The following is a 24,510-nucleotide window of genomic DNA, read 5'->3' as shown; positions in this document are numbered from 1 at the left end:
CCAACACAGTTAAAGCTTTAGAGATGGCAAGCGCTTTGTGAAGCCCCATTAGTTTCTCTTTGTTCCTGGTTTTCAGAGTGGGGATTCTTCCCTGCCCAAGTAATCTGCTTTCCTTGCAGCAGATGCTGTCTGCTTATTAACCTGGAAACACCTTGTAATACTGCAGTGCAACCCCGGCCATCTTAATTAGAAAATCACAGGGATGAGCCACATGGCTCCCACCAATCACATGCCTCTCCCATCCTGCTCCTTCATCAGATCTTTCCTGGACCTGGCTGCTATAAGAAGGGTGTTAGAATAGAGTCACCTCTGAAAGCCTGTGGCACTAACAAAGTCATTCCATGAAATCTGACCGGATATAAATTATCACCATTTCAGATTTTCCGATTTGAAAAGGTGAACTTGATTTTTTTTTTTAATGGTCATTTATTTCAAGCTATTAGAGAAGAACTGTGTAAAGTCACATGACGGAACTAAGTCGACAAAGAAAGCACGTCAAAAGCAGTGACTGCTGCTCAAAATGCCAACCAATGCGTCTAGCTTCCAGGAGTGAGTTCTTTAAAAGAAAATGCATGGCATACATTTAGAATGTTTTGGGTTTTTATCTGGAGAAATGTATAGTTTAAAAAACGCGCTCCAGCAGAGCCATCGTCTAAAACAAAGACACGTTCTTTTTTTCTAACACGGACTCAAACTCCCAGAAGCACTTGTGTCATTCGTGCCTTCAACAGGAAGTGAGGCGTGGAAAAGAATGTAAGAGACTCTCGCCAGTTTTATTATTAACAAATACTATGAAACTATTAAAAATCAAATAATAATTTTTGACCACCTATAGTTTAAATGGTTAAAAGGCTAGTTCCATCTCCCAATGTTGCAGCTACAGTACACTTTTTCAAAGGGTTTCTTTTTTGAGCCAAAAGCAATCGCATGGTCCTCAACCCCTCTTACACTCAGGCATTCACTAATTTAAGCCGACTCAGTGGCACTGTTCTTTCAAATGGATATACACATTACACATTTTATACACAGGGCGTTTATTGCTGTATTCAATGTAGCTATTGGTTAAATATCTGACAAACATTTTACATTTATTTAGTCTGATCATTTAAACTCTTAATTCATACCAACTACAAAAACCACATTTAGAACCTTTTGGTGAACTACAATGAGTTAGGCTGTGCTTGCTATAAACCAAGGCCTTCGAATCAATATTACTACGCTACATATTAGCATTATAAACATCAGCCCCCCCCCTTAAAAAGGAGTACTGAATAAGGCTTCAGTCTTTTAAACCCACTGGATCACATCTTACAGTGCTAGCCAAGGCTTTTTAAATGATCTATTTTTGCTAAACATTTGCTTACCGTATAGTATTAGCACCAGCAACATTACCAATGCCCTTTTTGTGCTGCAAATAAACAACTGAAAAGCTGAACTCCACAAAGATGAGGGAAGCAGTAAAGCTAACTGGACCAGGGAATATTTACAGTTAAACCTTGCTTCAAGGCCACATTTCAACAGTCCACATCTGTTCCTATTGATGCTACTGTAAAACCACATTTTGCTGGTCCCGACTGGCCTTGATGCAGAGTTGTCTGTGTATTTTAAAACACAGACCTTTTAGCCTTTAGCACAGGCCTTTCAGTGCTGAATTATTTATGTTGAGCTGAAGAATGCGAAATTAAGTGATATCATTAAAAAAGGAATTGCTTTATTGCGTATACATGAGAACAGGATACTTTATACATATTGAAAAATAACTTCTGTGATTACAGTTGAGGAAACTTTGGCCTCAAATGTCAAAAACCTGTTTGGCACTCGGTTCTATAACATTACAGCTGATATCATATTTTTATTACTTGCCTTTTATCAAAACAATACAGAAACCAAACGTTAACATACGGCCCTAAGGCAAGATTGAGGTCCTGCCAGGACTAAAAGGGTTAAACATATTGGATCATATTTTCAAAGCAGTTCCTCTATTGAAATAATAGTCCCTCTATTAAAAAAAAATAAAATAAAAAAACACCTTGACAGTTTGAGGCGACGTAAACACAGTGTTGTTGGCTCGACAACCGTGTTTAGAAAGGGCATTTGCCGCAGTTGTTTGTTGCACAGACACACCTTTCATTACTGAAGGGAGTGCACGCCGTTTAAACAAACCGCTGGATCAATACTCCATCAATACACGCCGATCGGGACGTTGTGTGAGAACATGGAGGCTGGTTTTTTGTTTATGCTTTTGGAAGAATTGTAAACTTGGTTGCTTTTCTGGAAGCAGAATAAAAGCAAGCGCTTAAAAGCTCTGTGTATTACCCTTTCTTGTCGCTTCTTTTTGTTTCGGCTGCTCAGTCAAGCGCTGGGAGGCCAAAACGGGAGTTGACCGCTTAGAGCCTGGAGGAAGGGCTGCCCTCAGCCACGGATTCCTTGAGGTTTCCTCCTAAAAAAATTAAAAGTGACTCGGAGGTTTTCCTTACCCGAGTGCTGAGCGGTTCCTATTTAGTAGTTCTGCGGGGAGAGTGGTCGGGTTGGAGAGGCTAGGCTCTCTCCCTCAGTGCAGTCATGCTCTGGGGGACGGGTCGTGTCTCAGTTGCTGATTTGCATTAAATTCAATATTTGGGGGTTAGGTGGCAGAGTGCCACATATTTTTTCATTATTCATGTATGGTTTGGCGGCACTGGGATGCATGTATCTGTTCATGTTTTTCTCCCACGGACGAGGCCTCCGGACAATTTTATCTCGCTGTTGTGGTGTGCGTTAATTTATTATTCTCCATTGGTTTGGCGGTCTCGTATTTTGGAGGCAGGAGGCATCTTTTAACCACGTCCTATCTGCGGCACTGGGATGCATGTAACTGTTTATGTATTTCCAGCCAGTCTCGCACAAGTAGCAGTCGGACACCAGCGGACGAGGCCTCCGGCCAAATTTATATTTCACTCGGCCCTGAGCACCCTTCACACAGTCTCCAATCATCTGCAACTGCAATCGCTATCACCATCATTCAATCACTGCAGCGGATTCTCCGTGCTGAAAAGTTCTGTACGTAATCGATCGAGAGCTCGTCAAGCACAGCTATGCTCGTTTCTGCAAAACCAGCGGAGACGTTGTTTTAGTTTATCTGCTAAATACGGTGGTGATGATCTGCAGTACCATGACGGTAGATCCAAACATTCAAGTCGGTCCGACCTTCTGGTGGGAACGACTTGAGTGGTCTCCAAATGACTGGATAAAAATGTACGCATGTCTAAGGAGTCATATAAGCGTCTTTGCCATTTACCGAGACATTTCCTTTAGTGCCAAAACACACAGATGAGACGTTCAGCATCGGTGGAGAAGCGAGTTGCTGCAGCACTGTGGCGTTTGGGGATACGAATTGTCCCATATTGTTTTATTTAAGTTGTAAAACCAAAAAATACATTTCTTACAACAAAATATTAAACAACTGTACTTTGATTAAATAAAAAAGTAGATTATATGTATGCACTATTTACTATAATGAATTTACTATTCACAAACATTATAAAGTCAACTTGGCTCATCAAGCACCTATGTATTTTTATTTATTTTTATTTAGTTTATCACATGGAAATGTCTGATAAACAATGACATCATTAGTTGCTCAGAAATCCCCTGAGCGCCAGCAGCGGTTGTGTTAATGCAGTTATAATACACACAGTCAGTGCGCGTTAACTAACCAAACTGAATTAATAACCACACTCGACAGTTGTTCCAAACAGGATTAACTAGTGCTGTCATCGCTGCCCTTTGTAACTGAAAAGGTGTGCGTATACAAACCGTATTAAGAGCAAAAGGTGAACTCGCCACCGCATTTAGCCTGTGTGTACGTAGCACAAGAAAACCTGAAATACAGCTTAGCTGTTCGGTTCTAGCTTTGTACAATGAACAGGTGTTAATTCAGCGCTTTAAAAAAAAAATAGAATTTAAAGTCTGGTGAGATGAATACAACTAGCAAGAAACTAGAAATTTTATCCCTTTAAAAATGTGTTTCTTGTGACATTCAAGGTGGGAGTTTTACTGCACAACACACGTTTCAGGGGGTACGCTGAACAGCCCACCCGTGGTTGTTGTGGCAGGATGTTTTCAACCACTCATTTTCATGAGGGGACAGATGGTCAAATGAATCTGCAAACCTCAAAAAAAAACACCTTAAGTAAAAACCAACCCCAGCTCTACAAAGGAAGTGGTTTTCAATGCATTTCCCTCTTCCTTGTCTACAAATATAGGGCAAAAAATAAGGCCCTAAATCAAACCCCGCATTCTAGCATCACCAGCACCTTTGGAGGCTTTGTCACCGTTTCTGACAACAGTAATCTCAATCTTCCAACTCAGGCACCAGAAAGTGCTTTAAATTGACTACAAACTAAATATGTTCAGGCTGTCAGTCGTGCTGAAGAGTGTCGTTTGTTTTGAGATCTGAGCACAACGAGATTTTCTGATGGGTGTTAAGGTAATGGAGTTGAAGAGCTGCTCTTCAGTTCTAGACAGGCTAATGTAATGTAGGTTGGATCAGACAAAGTGTTTAAATTTTTAACCACCAGGACCATCTAGTACACAGCAATGGACTGCCTGTAAAATAAACTTGATCCAAAGTGTTCGGTTATCAAACTAAAATGACCACAATATCATGGGAGTCGATGGAAGACAAGCTCCTGATAAGATCACTTTGGTTATGTCACACTCCTCTTAATAGCAAGGCAATGCAAGAGTGATATAATTGATTTCCACCCACTTAATATCACTTCAGAATGCCTGCATCAGCTGTCCTGTATTTTGACGCATTCAGTATCCACTGTACTCGACAGCCTTGCGATCACATGCTCACCCAGCTGGGATCATGTCTCGCATCTGTCAACGATCTCAAAGACTGTTAAAAACGGGAATGCAATCCTGAGTGCCAATCACAACTCAAGAGGCTTCTACTACTAAAAGAATGTGTCCCGGAACATTGGCGCACTAGAAGAGAACTGCAATTGGTTTAATTGTACAGTCGTTGGGGTTGAAGAGTCCCTTTCAAGCAATATTAAGCAGGCTTGACTGTAGAACTGAAGAGCACCTCTTGAACTCTGGTGGAAGCACCTTAACACAGACAGGAGAACTAAACAGTACATGCGAGTAGGGCTTTTTCTTGTTGTGCTCCGAAATTATGGAATGCTGTGCCTTAGTTTGTCAGGGACGGTGGGATCATTAAAGTTTTCAAGTCAAGACTAAAAACATACTTTTATAAAACAGCTTTCTTAGTGAATTTAAATGCAACTTTAAAAATTGCTGCTTTTGTATTGTGTATACTGTTATTTGAATCTGTTATTTAAATCGTCTGACTGGCAATTGTATGTTTGACATGCTATACAATTCATTGTGGTTTGTTCTTTTTTTCTGCTGTACTGTACAGTGCTTTACGATGCTTGTGTAAAAAGTGCTATATAAATGCAATAAATAAATAACTGTATCTTAAACTGAGTAGTTTCTCTGAAACGCTAAAGACTTTGAAGCTGTACTAGTTGGAAAATGAAGCAGCTGCCAACCGAACATCTATCAGCAGGCTGTCTGTTCTTGTGCTGTCGTGGCTATTCCTCAATTGAATACCACCCCCTTGGGGGAGGCCAGCGGTGGAAATCAGTCCATACAGAGGGTCAATAATTTTATTTATTGTGAAAAATATGGAATGTCTGCAGTCTTGGATACAGAAACACCTGCCAACCAAGCACCAATCAGCTTTTATACATTTGCCTATAACTTTAAACAGCAGCATTACAGAAGTAAAAGAAACTAGACAGCTGATTCGGCTACTGCCTTTACCAGTATCAAATGAAATGTTTGCCTGCATAAATTAAGTTTCTTCTGCTTCTGTTTTTATATAATAGAAAACTTGACACGGTGGCCAATGCGGTAACGTGAGCGAGCCTTAACACACAAACGATTGTAGGCTGTGGCACAGTGAAAGCTCTTAATGTATGTACTGTGTGTGTGGGAATGTAAGGTTGGCAGGGATGGGGTTAAATCTGTACCTGCCAGCAATCACAGGTGTGGCCATTCCCTTTTGTTTGTTGGAGGGGTTTGGGCTGTGCTGTGGTTTTTGTATTGTTTATCAACATGGTAGTGAAGGCAACAAGTGTGTTCCTTTGTTTAACCCTTTAACTTCATCCCTCATGCCATGCTTTGTTTGTTTTGGTTCAGGAGGTGCGCAACAGCCTTTAAAACTGCAGCTTTCTGTCTCTGGGTGCAGTTCCCTGCCGCTAGCCAGCCTGGGTCGTACCAGATCCTGCACTGCCCTGGAAAGTAAACCAGCCAGTGAATAGATCATCTTCAACCCTTTGTGTGCTTGCACTGTGGTCTGAATACAGACCTCAGTGTAATACACTGCTTTGTAGAGAAACAAAGGGATTACAGTGCAGAGATGGGCTTAATGAAATCTAAGTGCTGGGTTAAATATTCAGATGTTGGAACAGACAACTGAAAGAAAGACTAATTTTATAGATGACTATGTAACAAGAAAATGAAGCAAAGGCAATGAATGCATCACCGATGTCAAGTAAAACGGCTTGGAATTTTTAAAACCTATCAGTGTTCTTAAATGTATATCAGCGGATTGCAATTGAAACTGCACTTCTGTCCGTCTGAAACCCGTGCTTCAGAATTACTACTTAATCACATGACTTATCCATGACGTTGTTCATTTTATTTTTGAATGGCACTAAAACAACCTAATCAATTACTCTGCTGTTAACTTACTGAGCACATGGACAAGGTTTTGTGCTTTCAAAAAAAAAATAAAAAAAAAAAATCAAAAGCATAACAGGACGATTTAACGATTTTACTGCTTTCAAATGGTACAGACAATTAAGGCTGAAAAGTGGGACAATCCCATTAGGAACCCTAATAAGTTTAAACCTGTGTCGGACCACAGCAAGTTGCTTTTGACCCCATGTTTGTGGGGCCTTAGCGCCACCACTGGCCCTCTTATTATGTATTTCTTAGCAGGCGCTACTACTGGTGTGGTACTACTGGTTGTCATGGAGATGTTGGTGTGAGGACTTATAGTACAGTATCCACCACTTGCACGGTCCAGGGTTACTGTGGGCAGCTGTGTATATCATAGCGTTTGCCATTCCCATTGATTTGAATAACAAAGGCATCATTTACACGTGTTCAGATGATGAAAGTTGGAATTGCAGCTACACTCTGCTCTTGTAGGCTTTGAGCACCACTGTCATCTAGACTCTGATTCTCTCAAGAGCTCATGCATCTGCAGAACTAAACATCAGCTGAATATCATGATTTGTTGTGTAGATATTTCCAAAAATTGAATTGTAAGCTCTGGAAACAAAACAAAAACCTTTTTTTTTTTTTTTTTTTTTTTTTTTATACTATTACACTGTTGGTTAATTAGAGCTAGAGCGTCCCAGTACAGAACAGAAGATTCATAACTAAATGCATTTAATTTAAGACTGACATACTATTGAAGCAATACACCATGCCCTGCATTCATTTCAAAACAGCTTCCTGTTAGAACTGGATAAATAAAGTGTTTTAAAATGCAGCACGCTGGCGAGATGCAGACTTCATTAGCACACCGACATGCCAGAAGAACTCATGGAACAGTTCAATACTGTCATTTATAAAGAGTGTTCATCATCGCTAGCCAAGCTAGCGTGCTCTACCTATATTGCATGGTTGGATGTGTTCAGGGTCTCCCTCTAATCAAGTAGAGAGTGTATTTCACGCACACTTTGTCAGGTATTGACAGACGACTTATACAAAGAGTGGAAGGGAAGTACACTAACTTGATTAAAAAGGTAGCCACTGAACACTTAACACATAAATCATTAAACCTAAACCAGATGGAACAGATGGGAACGTACTTCATCTGGTTTTTTAGAACCTGGTGTGGTTTAAAATGCTTTGTTATGGACAGTCTGAGTGAGCTCTACAGTCCCAGGCACGTTCTAAGTGTACAGGAAACCGCTTCCAGTGTCACTTAATTCTGTGTATAGGTGCACAGTTTTTAGAGACCACTTTAAAACTTGGAATTCTAAGTTTAAAGGTTAGCCTAGTGTTAAGAATTTTTGAATTTTGCTTAACCATGGTCCAAAATCTACTGTCCGAATCCAGGTATTTGCCTTCACACAGCCAGTAAGTGCACAGAGCAGGCTACTTTATTTACATTCAGTATTTATTTTTCCTCATATACAATGGAACGCTGTTCACATACAAATAGTGGTGGTGGGATTTTTATGGATGGCTTTTCTGATTGGTTAAAAAAAAAAAAAAATTGGGCTGGTTTCACATACCCCAAATTTCATTTAGGAAATTAAACAGACACTGACACCCCAATATAAAATATTTATTTTGATTTATTAAGACTTTACAGACCAAAACTTAAGGACTAAAACGATGCACAGATTGTCACAAGACTTGACATTGGCTTGCTGTAGCGATGTTTTCTGCCGTTTCAAGCTACACAGCTCAGCAGGGCTTGTACTGTAACCAGGGCAACGGTCGCGTGGCGACACTACTGTATACAGCCCTGTAGCACTACAGCATTCACACAAGTAGAGCATACATTCTGAAGATGGAAATTTGTGCAGCTTTTGCAGCCTGTGGTGGCATCTACAGTCACTTTGGCCGATTTTATTCAAATTCTTTTATTCTCAAAATACAATCTGACTCATCATGGCTTGTTTCCTTCTATTACATCACATGAGGGTTTGCTACAAAACAAATGAAATATGCATTCTATTCAAGTCCTTAAAAACCAACTGTTTTTTCTATAGAACTTCAAAGTAAATTCTAAAACAGTGACATCACAATCAACCACCTATCTCTGCTGCAGTATTCTCTTCAATTCTTGCCTACTTTTCAATGAAAATATACTAAAAAAACCCAATACAGTTTCAGATGACAATTGAAAACAGAGTTTCAATTCAGTGCTGTGACTGAAAGAAGGCCCTAACAGGGCTGTGTTTGCAGATTGAGAAGCTCTTCCAGGGTCGGTCTCTGATGGAGTTAATCTGGAACAAACCATAGTTACTGAGCTATGAGCAGCAGCCAGGCTCTCCTAAATACCACTGAACTGCAAACAAACCTGCACCTCAAGAAATACTCAACCCATATTTTTTTCTGTTCATGACACCTTCTGCTTATTATCACAGCACTGAAATGTTCCGACCAGACTACGGGAGTCAATGGGGACATCACTTTGGTTATCATCACACTCTGCTTGATATGAATCCCATTTGAGTCGTGCCAGTGATTTCCACTAATAGCACTCAGGGAAATAAAAGCAGGTTTAGAAAGCTTCAGGAAGTCTCTGTGCAGCATGTAAGTGCTGCTATATACAACACACAGTATAGCAAACAGAACACTGTGTAAACAGCTTTCTCAGGTTTTAATGTATGTACATGGACAGTACTAAAGAAATTGCACTACACAAAACTACTGTAATCAATACAGTGGTGCTATATTCTTTGGCAGTTCTACAGCAAAAGAGGTAGATTTACTGTTTCAACAGCTTATTTTGTCAGATGAGCGCCGATGAAGTTAACTCTGCTTATCGTCACTGTTTTTAGTATTATAAAATAAGTCAAAGGACTTTAAAAACAGCTTATTGTCAAAAAACATGTCCTGGCTTTCTATTCACGTGAAGGACGCTACCATCTTATTTATGACATTTCATCATGTTAAACAGACTGAAGATTAGAGTTCATGGTACTCAAGCTAGATAAATGGATGCATTCCCTGGGTCAGAGCTGCAAACTGGCATTAAAACCCACAGACCCACGACAGTCATTGTACAACCTGCAAAATCAAGCTTAAAACGGAGGATCACTGCTCGGGTGATGCAAGGCAAGCAGGCAGGAGCTTGTGTTGAGCCGGGGAACAGTTCAGGTGAGTAACCCTAAACTGGCTGATCCTGATCCCGCTCTCCTCAGCCTGAACTCACTCACACTCTGGAGAAGACGTAGAGGTTTTCCAGCGACCCACTTTAAAAATAAAACTGTACCATCAGTCACACACCAGGACAGACCCAAGTGACCTGCAAAGCATCACCTGCTAGAAAAACTGCTGCTTCTTATCAATGGACCCATAATCAAGGGTGGGACAGAGAGCTTAAAGTGAGATTCACTTCTGTACAAGAACAAGGGGTTTTGTTGTTTAGATTAAATGTTGAAACATTAGCCAAGTGTTAAACAATTTTGAATGTTGCCGAAACGTTTAACCATTGCAGGTCAAATGTTATTAGCCTTAGTGTTACCATGGTAGTAAGTGTACAGTGTAGGCCAGTTTATTTCCGATTCAATATCTCCTCAGCCTTTTTAATATACAATACAATGTTGTATGCACTTAGTTTAAACATTGAGGAAATCAAAAAACTAACGACCACAGTGGTTGTTTCCATGGAGTGAAGTACTTTGGTAACATACTGGGCAAAGTTCTCAAACTCAGGGCTGTACCTACGTTTAAAAGCTTTTTTGCAAACGGTCGTTTACCGTTTTAAATTATCGTGTGCATTTGCAATGAAAAACTAAACTTCTGATTCATCGCGGGAACTAACCCAATTATAACCAGTCCCATCCTGGCTTCCCATGGTAGCCTGACACTCTAGCCCAGGGGTATCGCCCGACGCCTGGGACAACAACATTTGTGTGAGGAAACAAGAAGTTCTGTTGTTATACCCTTTGGACAAATAGTTTTGATCATGTCTTTTCCCCCCATGTTTCTTCTGCTATTAGAGAGCCACTCAAGTTTCTGAAAACTTAATTGCGGCAATCTAGTAAAGTTACAAAAAAAAAAAAAAAGCCAGTCACTAATGTATAAGTGGATTAGAAACAACGGCGTCTGATTTATAAAGTGATTTCCAAGTTTTACACTATTTGGCCATGTGTGTACTGTTTAAAAACAATGTGAAATTTACTATCCCGAAGCATTTCGTGACAAACTTTCCCTGGCAAAAAATGTCAGGATTTTTTCTTTCAATTTTAATGTTGCAAACCTAGTTTGCCATAGTTTATTATTACTTGAAACAATATTAAAACAAAATAATAAAAAATAAAAATAACGTGTACTGGATTTGAACAGAAGCGATATTAGTTAATTGGACATGCACAATCCACTGATTTGTGAAACTATTAAAACATGAAGACTGACCAATGTTTATAATAGACATTAAATGCTTATATATGCGATTCTGTACAACACTTTATGGATTGTAAATCTCAAGGCAACTGTGTTTATGTATTAATTAATTTATGTATTTAATTTCAGTGAAAGAATAGATCGGAGGACGCTCACACGCCCTCGGAACATCTGTGCCGTGTGGGGACTCGCTGCAGTGAGGAGAATAAACATAATTGGACATTCCAAATTTAGGGGGAAAAATAAATACAAATAACAATTGGTCACTAAAATCAGAGGAAAAAAACCCTCCTCTGTCTTGACCCTCTTAGCATACCGTGGGTCACTCCCTGCGAAATCGTTTTAATATATACTCGAGCACATGCATGCAAAGTAATGAGCGCAGCCGGCGTTTGCATACAAAGTTAGTCATAAAGCTGCATTACGGAACAAAGTGCTAAAAAGGCAGTTATTGCGAATGGAAGTTTATTTTAATCTTTGCTGCATCTCCTGTCAAACTGAAGCTTTCAGTATCAAACAGAGGCTACATTCAATCTGACGCACTACCTGTGTGCTAAACACGCTTTCACTTGTCAAAATACACTTTGAACAAAACAACAAATGAATGAACCCAGTCGGTTTCACTTTTAGAAAATTCTGGACAGCTGCAAGTCCATGAATCAAGCCTCGTATGAGAGAAGAGAGACCTCTATATATATATATATATATATATATATATATATATATATATATATATATATATATATATATAGATATAGATAGATAGATAGATAGATAGAGAGACACACGAGAAGTTACAATTAAGCAGAATATTACCCAATTAATGCTTTGTTTTATTTAGACAATTTTAAGTTATAAGATTTTTTTTATATAAAACAGCAATGAAATATCATTAAAGGATACCCTTTTACAGGAAGCTGATAAGAAAATGCAGTCCAATTTGAAGTGCATTGAGGTGAGTAATAAACTGATTTCACTGACTGAACAGTTTAACAGCAAATGCTGTGTAAATAAATATAAAACTGAAGGGGAAACAAAATTCATCCAGAAATAGGACATCGTGTTTTTTTTTTGTTTTTTTTTTTTTTGCTAGGTTATTTTTTGGATTATTATACGAATGTTAGGGACTGTCAGATGATTAGCATTTTCTGATCTCAGGGAACGACCAGGGACACACGGGATCAGCAGATATTGAAGGTCCAAGACCACATAAGACAATACAAGAAGAACTTTAAAATAACAGCATCAGTAATAAACTTTAATGAAATTGATCCAGTAATTGTATCAATTAAAGATGCGATTAAAACCAATATTAAGACTTTTAAATTTTTTTTAAATCATGACATGTCACAATATTATTATTTATTTATTTATTTTTTACTTGCTCAATCCTTATATATATATATATATATATATATATATATATTTTTTTTTTTTATTTTTTTTCCTTACAGTACATTCGGTCACCTCACTTAAAAAAAAAACACGCACACCACTCAAAAAAGGTACAGAGAAGGGCAGCTGGGCTGATCCCAGAACTTAATGACATGAGCTAGGAGGATAGGTTCAAAAGAATTCAATCTCTTCAGCCTGGAAAAAAGAAAAGAAGGGAAAGATGGGACTTGAAGTCTTTAAAATCATAAACGGTAGAGATAGCCTTAACCCAAGACAGGACTCCACATTCAACACAGAGAGAAGAACAAGAGGGCATGAATGAAAGCAGAGCACAAGTTTACAACAGAAGGTAGGAAGCACTTTTTTTTTTTTTTTAACAGTTATTAATGTATGGCCTACCAAGTGAAGTAGCAGGATCTGAAAACACTGGGAACATTTAAAACAGAGACACTACATTCTGTGCTTGTAAATGAGTTCCCCCCAGTCGGGGAATGGTGGGCTAACATGGGATGGGCCGAATGGCCTTTTCTCGTTCCTAGTCTGTTCTTATAAACCTGGTCATTGAGGTATACTGGCAGTGGAGAAGCTGCCCCCCAGAGCAGATTGAAGTGAATTCATCCCTCACACTGTGCAGTGGCACCTGTTCTCACAATTCAACGGATCGCAGATTGTCAGCATCGTTTGTGTGAAGGTAATGACACAGTGCAACGCTAAAACAAGTTTTTATACTGCTTGATGCGGATCACAATACACGTGTTTTATCTAAACAGAAGCAGCTGCTAAATGATTCATTTAGAAGGCTCCTCAACCTGCCCCAGGTCTGATTATAAAAAGCACAGAATTGACAGGTTAGGTTGTTTTCACTGGCAGTTGGAATCACATACAGTGACTTGGCCCACGTGAACAAAACTAGGCTGCAACAAATTCTACAGCTCAGGTAATAGAAACAGTCACCTGTACTGTACTTTTTTTTTTTAACCTTAGTTTTTAGTTTCTGTCCCTTGATGTCTGTGAAAAAGGTACAAGAGAATTTCCATAAGGCTGATTTAAGTAGGGAAAGCTGTATCACTTATATTGCTGTACAAATTGTTTGACTGGGTGATCTGTGGGAGAAACACAGTTCTTCTAACAAATGACCCTGGAGTCATTAATCTACAGACCACCTTTACATATATGCAGTAATTAAAACACAGAATACAATATCCCCCACTCAATCAAAATTCAATAAAACACCAAGTTGTTTCCATATCCCTGGGTTACCTGTTCTTTGAGGCTGAACGGTCCTGTTTCTTTACCTCAGGTTCCACTACCTTGTGGTCTCGCAAGCGCGTGGCTTTTATATGAAGCAGTGTGCAAGTTCATTACACCTCAAGATTTGTCACATATATCCTTTATATACTGTAAAAGACTCTTCTTATTTTAAAGGTTCGATAGCCCTTTTGAAGCAGACCCAGAATCAGAAATTTAAGTTTTTAAGCACTTTCATGCAAATTTATCATTTTACAGGAAAAAAAAAAGCAAAATAAAACAAAAACCTAACTCACACATGGAGTACTAGCTAAACTGTTCATTGTCCTTAAACTAACAAAACTGGACCGCTAAGCTGTTCACCAGCCACCAAACATAAACAGTACAGCACAAGCAAAAAGGTGTACACACTACCTTCTTTTAACCACACAGGTCTTTTCACAATGACAGCCTCTCTCTGCACACAGACTGCAGACTGCCTTGAATAAACATTTTGGTTCTCTTAAATACCTGCCTGCTAAACCCAGGTAGGTGACACTAATTAAATCATAAAACAATTAAAAAGGTAATCAAATAAAATAAACTAATTTACAACTGTGGCTGTTACACCCCCACACTTCCTGGCAGGGACAGAAATTAACCCTGTCCCTGCCAACCCCCAACACATTTCTTTCAGGCAATATATGGAAACCTCAGGGTGTGACAATTTCCAGTCAGTAATCAGTGATATAGAAACAACAGGCACACATGTGTGAAAATGTTAGACCACTTTATGCTTTAATTAGGCACAACTTCTAAAACATCTCATGCCTTTTACCATGTGTGGCTGTGTGTTCTTTTTCTCTTATTACTTTAAATGAATTGCATGTGTGGCCTATTAAAGTCAACAAATAAATTAGAAAATCACTAATCTGTCTACTTTGACAATTTTCCAAGATTGTCAGTTCGAGTGGTTTGATTTTATAGGCACAATGAACCGAAATTACAGCAACAGGGTATTTTAATAAACCTGCAAACTAATGTACATATTCATCTGATCTTATTAAAAGATATCACACTTCGTAAAGAGACAATCCTTGCAAGAAAATATATTTAAAAAAATAAATAAAAAAAAAAAACACATGACTTACTGTTCGTATTCTTTATTGTCCCAGTCACACCGGCTGTCTTTGTGCTTCTCCCAGTCCTTCCCGTGCTTGCAGGTGGTGAGGGAAATAATATCCTTCCCATTGTGGATGTGGTGTAAGGCATTCCTGGTGTCTGACCCAATCCCGGTCAGGTACCGCTTCCCTTTAAAAACTAGCAGATATTTTCGACGAGGGGGGACGTTGTTATAGACAAGCCAGCCCCTCTCCCCACCTTTCTGGGGATGCTCTTTGGAAAACAGGGGGATGGAAATATCAAACCCCGGCCTAAAGTGTTCCACATAGAAGCTGGCCTTGGCAAGAATGGCCTGCCCCAAGTCAAGCCCAAGGTCCTCGGTGTAGTTGGGCCACGTGCCTGAGTACAGGTTAAAAATGAGATGGTTTCTCCCATCGTTCCACAGAGGGAAACCTCGTATTCTTTCGTTGACGTTGTGGACGTACTGCACGGACAGCTGGTCCCGGTCCAGCGTGTCGATGTTCAGGACGAACAAGCAGGCCTCCTGGGGGTTGGGCGTGTAGTATCTGGACTCCACGATGGAGGTGATGATCTTCTGATAGCTCTCCGACACGCGGTCCCCTTTCTCCAAGGGGTAGACGTACACTTTGAATCCGAACTTTTCGCATTTGGAGAAATCAAAGCAGGTTTCCATCCGGCACCTGCTGTTCTTGTAGATGTTGGTCCTGGTCTCGCTTTTGGATTTCGGGGAGCCCTGCTGGGGAGCCCCGTCGTTCTGGAGTTCATGGAGAGGAGCGTAGCCCTGCAGGGCATGCCTGTCTACCCACAGGGGCCAGGGTCTCACCTCCTCGTTCTTCCTCCGCGACACATAGTTCAGGAGTCGGATCTGGGCCCCTCCAAAGTAGAACACCAGGAGCCAGGAGGCACAGAAAGCTAGAAGGATGTATTTCTTCCGAGCCTGCATGGGTTTCTCCAGGGTGCCCACTTTCCACGACGGCGAGGATAATCCTCAAAACTCTTAAGTGATCTTGAAGACGAGAAGCACTTTAGTGATTGTCCTGGACTTTGTAGCCATTTTCCAAGTAAATTGCCAATCTGTGGGACTGCAGTCAGTCAGAGAATTGGACTCTGAGTCACTCCGTCACACTCGTGTTTCTTGCAATCAGAGGATCCTACACGTGCCAGGAAAAGCAGCTCCAGTGGCATCGTTCCTAGAAGGCTTCATTCTCCAAAGTCCTTCCCAGTCCTGCTCTCACGGCTACAGGAGACAAAACAGAACCTAGTTAAAAAAAAAATATTTATACAGTCTACTCTTGTTATATATATAGTTCTGAACATGTGTTGCTACAACTGTTTTAAATAGCGTACCTGTAATTTTTCTTTTCATTGTTAAAATCTTGATAACTTTTTACATTTATAACTTCAAAGCTCTTTTCAAAATGTCTGCTCTAGTGCACTGGGGTTTGAGATTTGTCCTCTAAATCACACAGGAAGAATAAAAAAAACATAACAACATGTGCTCTGGCTTTTCTGTTCTGTACCACGTAATGGATCGTTTTTGAACAAGTTACCAATCGCCTCCCACGAGGTAATTTCACCCGGAGAGTGAAACTGACCACATCCTTCAACACACTCATTCCTGTCATTAACCGCACAGCAGCTTCTCCAATTGGCAGACATGCCTTGTCCCTGAACACATGAGGTGACATGACCAACAGCAAGCGTAACTGAAAAAACTGAGCGCTATCTTTACCACGGTATCAGGGAACACTCTTCATTTAACATTTTTGCTGTAGCGTGTGCCTCTCCCAACACCAAATATGCAAGACTAACAGAACAGAAATGTATAACAGCCAATGTATGAAATTAATTCATCAAGAAACTGTTCAACCCCTGGAGAAAAAGCTTTTACACAGGCTAAAGCGATACCTGAAATACACATGTGCATTCACAGCAGATCACTACAGGTCTTCACATTCGGATCCAATGCATGGCCTGCATGCTGGTTAACAAAATAAACAGAGGCTGAGCAGCCAGTACAGGAAACATTACTGTTCCCAGTGCCAGCTCCACACAATAGCCGCTTTCAGATAGCTATACCTGCTCCAGTTTCCCAGGTTAGACGAAGCCCCCTCCTTCCTCTTCACTGGTCCAAACAGAATTCCTGCCTTCGTTCCCACTGGCTGGAAGCTACAATGCACCCTTATACAGACACTGCAGCTTCGAGCTGGAATGAGCAATAACACGCAGCTTCGGAAACTGTCCAATTAAAAAACAAAACGAGTGGATCCATGGCTAACTCACAAGCCTCGGATTTCTTTTTCCAGCTCAGGTCACAAGTGCAGTAGGTTGGGTTCTCCTAAACTAGCCCTTAGTGAACAGTAGTGGGATCCAAATGGCAGAAGCCACAGTATGAAGGGCAGACTTTGCTTGAGAGGGGCCCAGGACTGAATCACAGAGGGAAGGGGTGCTCAGCTCAGGACTGAGATTTAAGTTTAAAATGGTAAAAATGACATTCAGAAATTCTGTAATGAAACTCTGCATTGCTAAACCAAAACTTTCCATTTGGCAGTGCCGAATACACTGCTCTGCTTTTAAACAAAAAACAGAGCTGCTGCAGCAAAATAAAAGAAATAATCAGTGTGTTTTCTTGAATCCATTGTGGAGCTGCTGTTTGCCGCTCAGTCAAACGTTTAACAAAAAAGGCTTTTGTTTTCATACACTTCTCAGGTTTCTGGAACGGGCCGTTCTATTTGAATCGCAAGAAGAAACTTCAAGGTGTGCGTTGTTGTGAAAATACCAGACAGATAGTGTGCCAGGGCGGAGGCTGGGCACAAACTGGCAAACACTCCATATGCGGGCTTCTTAACCGCTATGCAAAACAGCCGGGCTCCTCTGCATTCGCGGTTAGAACAGCTTTTAATCTCCTGAAGCTGTGTGGGGGTGCTGGGGTCCCTGGGGCAATAGCAAGGTCGCTGTAGGTCCCACGTGACCCACTGTTGAGTCCCAGGACCTCTGAATTATTGAGTCAAGGGGGAGCTTGTTTCAGAAGCAGTAAACATATACTGTACCTGTACGAGTGTCAATGCGCTGAACATGACTTTAGATTGCATTACATTCTCCCAATAAATAATTCACTGTATTCCTTAGTTAAACTATTGATTTTTTCCCCAAGATTCCATTTTAGTTAATCCTGAATTCCCAAGCAATCAATCACTGGGTAAACGATATATATCCCCTGTTTATCTTTGCATTGGGAGATGCAGTTTTTAACAGTCGGTTATTGGCAGCGCTTTTGTGAGCTAATTGTCTCTCCAGCCTCCAGCTTTTCGAATACTGACATCTCCTAAAAGATCCAAAATGACACTCGATACTCTGCATTAATATCTTAACTTCAAGGTCAGCCATTCAGATAGAGTGCTTACCAAAGCTTTTAAATCCATCCTTTACTAAACCTAACAACGTTCTCACTGATCCCTCTTTAAAGGAGATCTCAGCAAAGCGTTGAAATCCATTTCTCACACTGTATTAGCACTAGCAATGTTATCACTGATCTGCCTTTAAAGAAGTGCTTATTAAGACTGAAAAATCATTTCTTCTTTATCTTATTAGCACTAGTAACATTATCCCTAGTCTCCCTGCTTAGCAAAATTTTAAAAACTACTTTCTTACATGTTACTAGCACTGGCATCATTATCAGAAATCACCTTTACAGGAGACTTTAAAATCAATTCCCCTCCCTCTTATTAGCACTAGCAACATTACCTTTAAAGACGTCCTATCCACAACTTTACAACCTATTATCCTGTCTCATATTAGCAGTAGCAATATCATCACTGCACCACCTTTAAAGAGATTCTGTCCAAGGCTGTTGAACACTAGAGTGAAGCGGGAAGTGAATTAGGGACCAGGGAGCAACAGACACTTTGAATCAACGGAATTAATACCAAAGCAAAGAATCAAGAACAAGAAAAGTCATTCAGATGGGTCTATACTGCCTCAGTTTATTGTATAAATCCGGATTTCTCTAAATCACTGCTAAAAGTTAATTGAATAAGGCCCTTTAGTAGACTGGACCAAAAGTTCTGGTTTTTATTTTCTTGCCGTCGGTTTGAGTACTGGAGAAGCCAGCAAGTGCTGAAAGATCACGGTGCTGCATTATTTTCCTGGACCCAAAAAACACAGACAGAACAGTGAGCTCAAAGCTTGTCAGAGGCAGACCGAGAGAAAAGGGTGTCTCAGTATTACAGCAGAAGTCAGAACAGTGAATTCTACATTAGTGACAGGTAGGCTTGTCATCTCTACACTGTGTAGCTCAGGTTGGTGTGACTCATTCAGCTGAAACAGGATGCTGCTTCCACTCCCCGTGGAATTGCTGTACTAGATGCGGTCAGTTAGGCTGCAGTACAGACCGGTATATGAAAGAGAGGAGGTATTGAACCCATCAGTGCTTGTTCGGTTGCTGAACTTTCTCTAGTCACTTCTGAAAGCATTATATGTTTCAGCAACTTGGCTTGGTACTTTCATCCACCCACTAGAATGAACTTTGTCAACTCATTTTAGGATTTTAAAACTTCAATCCAATCTCCCCTCACTTGCTTTGTTCTTGGCTAACTGCAGTAGATTCTTCAATACTCTTTAGCCCAGAAATAAGCCTGGTCGCTGTTCTCATAATTCCTTCCAAGGCCACAACATCCTTTTTTGCAATGAGGATGATCAAAACCGAATGCAATATTCATGTGTGTGGTCTCACCAGTGCGTAATACTGTATAAGCGACCCATAACCTCCCTTGCTTTCTACTCTACATTTACAACCAAGCTATTTCCAGTGCTGGATGCAACACATTGCATGAAAGTGTAATCTGATTACATTTTTCAGTGCAATGGATTACTTTTTAAAAATAGCTTCCCAATAACAAAACATGCAGAGACAAGCAAGACCAGCACACAAAGTGATATATCACAGACAGACAGATATACCGAGACATCCAGCTAAAGAGAAGTCCAGGTTACTTAACACTTACTTCCAGAGTTGCATGAGAAATGCCAGCACGGGCTATTTATGAAGCTGGGCTCGTCTGTCCCTTCAGGGTAGACCGATTCCAGAACATCCCACAGTACTTGTCAAGCTGGTAAAGCAGGTATATAGAGCTCTGTGTTTATGACACTTGCTGATACAAAAACAGAGTCAATGAAACACACACTTTGATATCAAGAAATAATAAAGAAACTAATTGAATAATTGCAAACATTGTAAAAAGGGTAAAGGGCACTGAAACACAAAGACAGGGTTATCTTAAGCTACTTGCTCTTTAAAGCGCTGCTTCATTTGGGGTGGTCTGCTTGAATTTATTTTTGCAAATGAATTCACTATACTGTAGTTTTAAGAAAATAAATGCAGTTGCAAATATTTAATTCCATGTGTTTACCGCTGGTTTGTGTTCCTTGGCACAAACTGTGAGTCAACAGAGAATGTGAACTCAAAGCAAAAAGACTTGTTTCATTTTAACCACATAAACTCCATACAAAAAAAGATCTCAAGTGATAAAAATATCATATTTAAACTATTCTTTCAGAAATGGGAATTTTCACGTGGATCTGCATATTACATGGCAAGGGGTACATTTCTGTTTTAAAACATAACATCCAGTTCTACACCAGGTGAAAACCATCTCAGTTTGCAAGGCATGCTTTCAGATAGTGTTGTACTTGCCTGGTCCTTTCAAATTGTTCAATCAGCTGCTTCCCCTATTGACAGACATGCCTTCAGCCAGTAACATGCTTTGAACCAGAAAACACTGCTGAGGTGTGATGACCCAGGAAGTACAAGTGTAACACATTTCCTGAGTTAGCTGAGGGAGCACAAAGCCACTTCTCAGGAGCAGTGGCTTAAAACCTGGTTCCAGGAGACCTAGTTTGAGGCAACGTTGCTGTATCAAACCCCAAGTCTCCCCTGGTGTGTCGTGCAGTGGACTGAAACCTAGTCTCCTGAAACCAAGTTCCAAGCCACAAAGTGGCTTTATGTTCCCTCAGCTTAAGACATGAAAACAGAGACCTTTGTTCAAGCTAGGGTAGTATCAGACATCACGCTTCAAAATAAAGACAAGTTTGCTTTAACGTGTGTCCAGACTGGTGCGGCTCTGTGAAAACAGGTCAGGCTTATGGAATTATTTTATTAGCTGCAATCATTTGCCTTTTTCAACATGTATGGACTTGAACGGGTTAAGCATACTGTTTAATCTTGTGGATTACAGCAGATTGACTAATGGTGACCCTGCAGCCAGCTGCTGATTTCTCAAGGGCTGATGTCACTTTACACTGCAGAGTGTGGTTCATTACCACACTAGGCAAGGGCGGCATTTTGTTTTGCTTAATGACAGGTCATGGTGATTATGACGCTGCAATGTAATCCCAGGATCTTCAGTACTGTACATACACCAAGAGTAAATGGATTGGTACAGTGGGGTTAGGGTTATAAAACGCCCAGCTAACAAAATAATTCAACACATCTTAGCTGTTTTACACTTCCATTTTCCATAGGTCCATCTGTTGCTACATTAGCTTTGCTCTAAGGTCACCCCTGCTCTCCAGTCATAAGTGAACTGCTCCCACTCGGGACTGACATGTTTTCAGACAGTAATAGACTTTGACCCAAGTGAAACATTAAGTCTTCCTGAGAGTAAGACTAGTACCGTGTTTGAAAACGAATTTGTATGTTAGCTGTACGGTGTGTTTCTTTAAAACCACACCTGACAGCCAAGTAGCGAAGGGTAAGAATTACGGTATTATTTTGCTACCTACAATTATTCTGACAGCAGCAGTATTGCCGTCCCCTCTAATAAGCGTGGAAGGGAAGCTTTGAATCGGACCCTCGATCTCTTGAGCGCAGTCCTGGCAACAAGCAGCACAGTTACCGCGGCTCTGCGATCGGTTCAGTAATGAGATGCTTTCTACCTTCCTTCTTAGAATATACAACAACAGCTTGCGCTACAACGAATACACGTGTTTTATTAGGGAGCTGTTTGTAAAGGTAAAGACTATGGTAAAGGAGAACTGTCTAATGACTGTGCATACTTCAACTTATTTTGATATAAGTTAATAGGCTCGGGTAATCCATTAGGTTCACGGCCTTGTTTAATCTCCTCGTTGCTTATACAGCACTGCCTTCGTCGATCAGTGTCAGTATTTTCAGATTGTCCCTGCATTGGTGTGTATTGAATATAATACAGTTCAATAACGTGACAAAGCCCAGCAGGTTAACATTGCATAGAGAACAGATCCTTTATTCTGAAGATGAACTGACAGCAAGAAAATGAACCAGCGCTCCCAGGTGCTAAGGACAGGAGTCAAAAGAAAATATAGTTTCAATCTTTAATGCGTGTCCTGTATAAATGCGTGCATTGTTTTCTTTAACTAATTATTCGGTGGTTTTATATTATTATTATTATTATTATTATTATTATTATTATTATTATTATTATTATTATTGCAATTATGTAATGTTTAGTCATTAACGTGTTATTTAAACCCGTTCAACCTAATCAGCACATTATTAGCATTGAATAATTAATAATTGCATGGCTGAACCCTAATGCAGTCTACCGTTTCTTTCACTGCATAGAACCCTGGTCCTTATATATTACCTGTGGAATATTTATATAGGCACATGCGCACGTTTGTTCTCACTACCCATCACATTAGTTTGTTTAAACAGAGTCTGCTTTAACTTAAAAAAAAAAAAAAAAAACATTTTCAAAAACTCTATCTATTTGAGTAGTATTATCCTGGTTTACATTTTGCCACAGCCCCTAAACATGACCCATCTGTAGACTTACCGGTAAACTTTGAAAGGCTTTGACAACTGAAAACAGATAAACTCCGTGATTGTGGTCCGCTCTTTATCAATACGGCCTTCGACTTCCAACCAAAGAGTTTTTTTAAAAAATGTATTTAAATGAAAAGCTGAGCTTGTGTCAGTCCCTCTAGTGCACAGTAGAGCATGCGTGTGTTATCAGCTGGAAATACAAACACACGCACACCAATTTCAACAAGCGAGCCGTCTCGACTCGCACACACAGCCACAGTGAGCTAGCACAGGCACGCCACCCCTGGTTACAGCACACCGTGCTGGATCACCACCACGGTACATTAAACGAACCCACAGCCCTGTCACCGGCGTAAAACGATCCCTTTTACTTGTTATTGATTACTGCATCTGTTATACGTACTCGGATTTCGCGAAATTGGATTCTTCATGTAGCGGCACCAGCAGTCCTAATAGATTCATACCGTAGATAAAAACAAATGGAAGACAGTACCCAGCTGTTCCAGCCACTGCCGGAGATGCTGCAGTGGCTGTGCAATAAGTCTCTTCGCCTGCAACCTGGCTGTGCTGGTAGCTGTATTCGCCGCTGAGTTTGTGCACACAGGTATACATGCGGTAGATATATCACAACATATTCCTGTAAAACTGTGGAGAACGTCCTTGCACATTGCACAGCGCCTCGCAGTTTCACATTGTTTACATATCCTGTTTGAACGAGTGATATAACATTAATCGCTTATCCTAGTTTGTCTGAAACATTCTGCAGACTGCTTTCCTTGTATGAACACGACTTGCAGCTGCTGCTGCATATGCAATGTTTTCCAGAGCAAGCAACTAAACAAGCAGCAATTCCTCCTTCTGCTCACTGCACCGGGCTTGGTACTGAATCGACGCAGGAAGAGGAGCGATGGGAGGCGACCCGTTTACACTCTCTCCCCTCGTATATCGCATTAGCGAATCCCGCATTCCCGAAACTAAATGCACCGCGCTGTTGCGCTGTGATCCATTTTTCACATCCACAACAGTGCAGCTCAGCCCCGCCAGCCTTTTTCCTCATTCAGACCCACTTACTTAATACCCGGGTATCTCTGAATAGATAATCGTCTCCTTTATAAATAAGCTGTATATGAGTAGAATGATACCCCGAAATGTTCTCCTTTTTCTAGGAAAGCAGTACAGTTGGGGGTGGAGAGTTTGTTGCCCGATCACTTAACTCGGACTACTTTCTCACTGAAGATGTTGTTAGTCATACTGGAAAAGCGCTGACTTAATGATGATTGGAGCTGCCATCTAGTGGACATGAACGTTATTTATTTTTTTTAAAATTTTCTGTTTGCCAACAGTAACTTGACCCCTTTCTGTAAATCACGTCACGTTTTAAACAGCTGATCCATTCATTCAACTTATTGAATCAAAGAGATGCCAGCTGTTTATTTTATTAAGCTCAGTTTTAAAAGCTGGGGGGTCTAATGCAAATGGAATGACGCTACGTACGAACATTATTAAGCATAGATTATTGGGCATCTCGGATTTAGGTTTTTTTTGAAGGTGCCTGTCTCTGCTCATCCTTCTGTCTGTCTTTCACACTTGTATTTTTATACAGAAGAAGAATCCAATATGCTGTAAATATCACGATGCTAACACCTGCTCTAGGTCTTGAATACCATCCTATTTTCATTTGAGCACCCCCTTCTGGTTCTGTACTATCCTATAAATAATGGTCATCTGTCAGTTCTGATGTGGAATTTACAGCCACGGCCGTATGTTTCTAGTATAACTTTTCTTTA

The 24,510-nt window shown here is 40.4% G+C and overlaps 1 protein-coding gene across 1 annotated transcript in view; it reads right to left on the bottom strand.

Annotated features, from left to right (window-relative positions):
- LOC121303296 (exostosin-1c) overlaps positions 1-23,947 on the bottom strand; it is a 71,517-nt gene extending 47,570 nt beyond the window's left edge. The window contains exons 1-2 of the mRNA XM_041233886.1: positions 23,217-23,947; positions 14,928-16,156 (exon numbers count right to left, since the gene is read on the bottom strand). Coding sequence (XP_041089820.1) covers positions 14,928-15,862 — 935 coding nt within the window. The 5' untranslated portion in view covers positions 15,863-16,156; positions 23,217-23,947. The remainder of the gene's footprint in view (positions 1-14,927; positions 16,157-23,216) is intronic.
- Positions 23,948-24,510: the final 563 nt, after the last annotated feature.

Source organism: Polyodon spathula, chromosome 32 (genome assembly GCF_017654505.1).
Source record: "Polyodon spathula isolate WHYD16114869_AA chromosome 32, ASM1765450v1, whole genome shotgun sequence".
Lineage (NCBI taxonomy): Eukaryota > Metazoa > Chordata > Actinopteri > Acipenseriformes > Polyodontidae > Polyodon > Polyodon spathula.
Note: the sequence above shows the minus strand (reverse complement) of the source record. Positions and strands in the feature narration are given on the sequence as shown.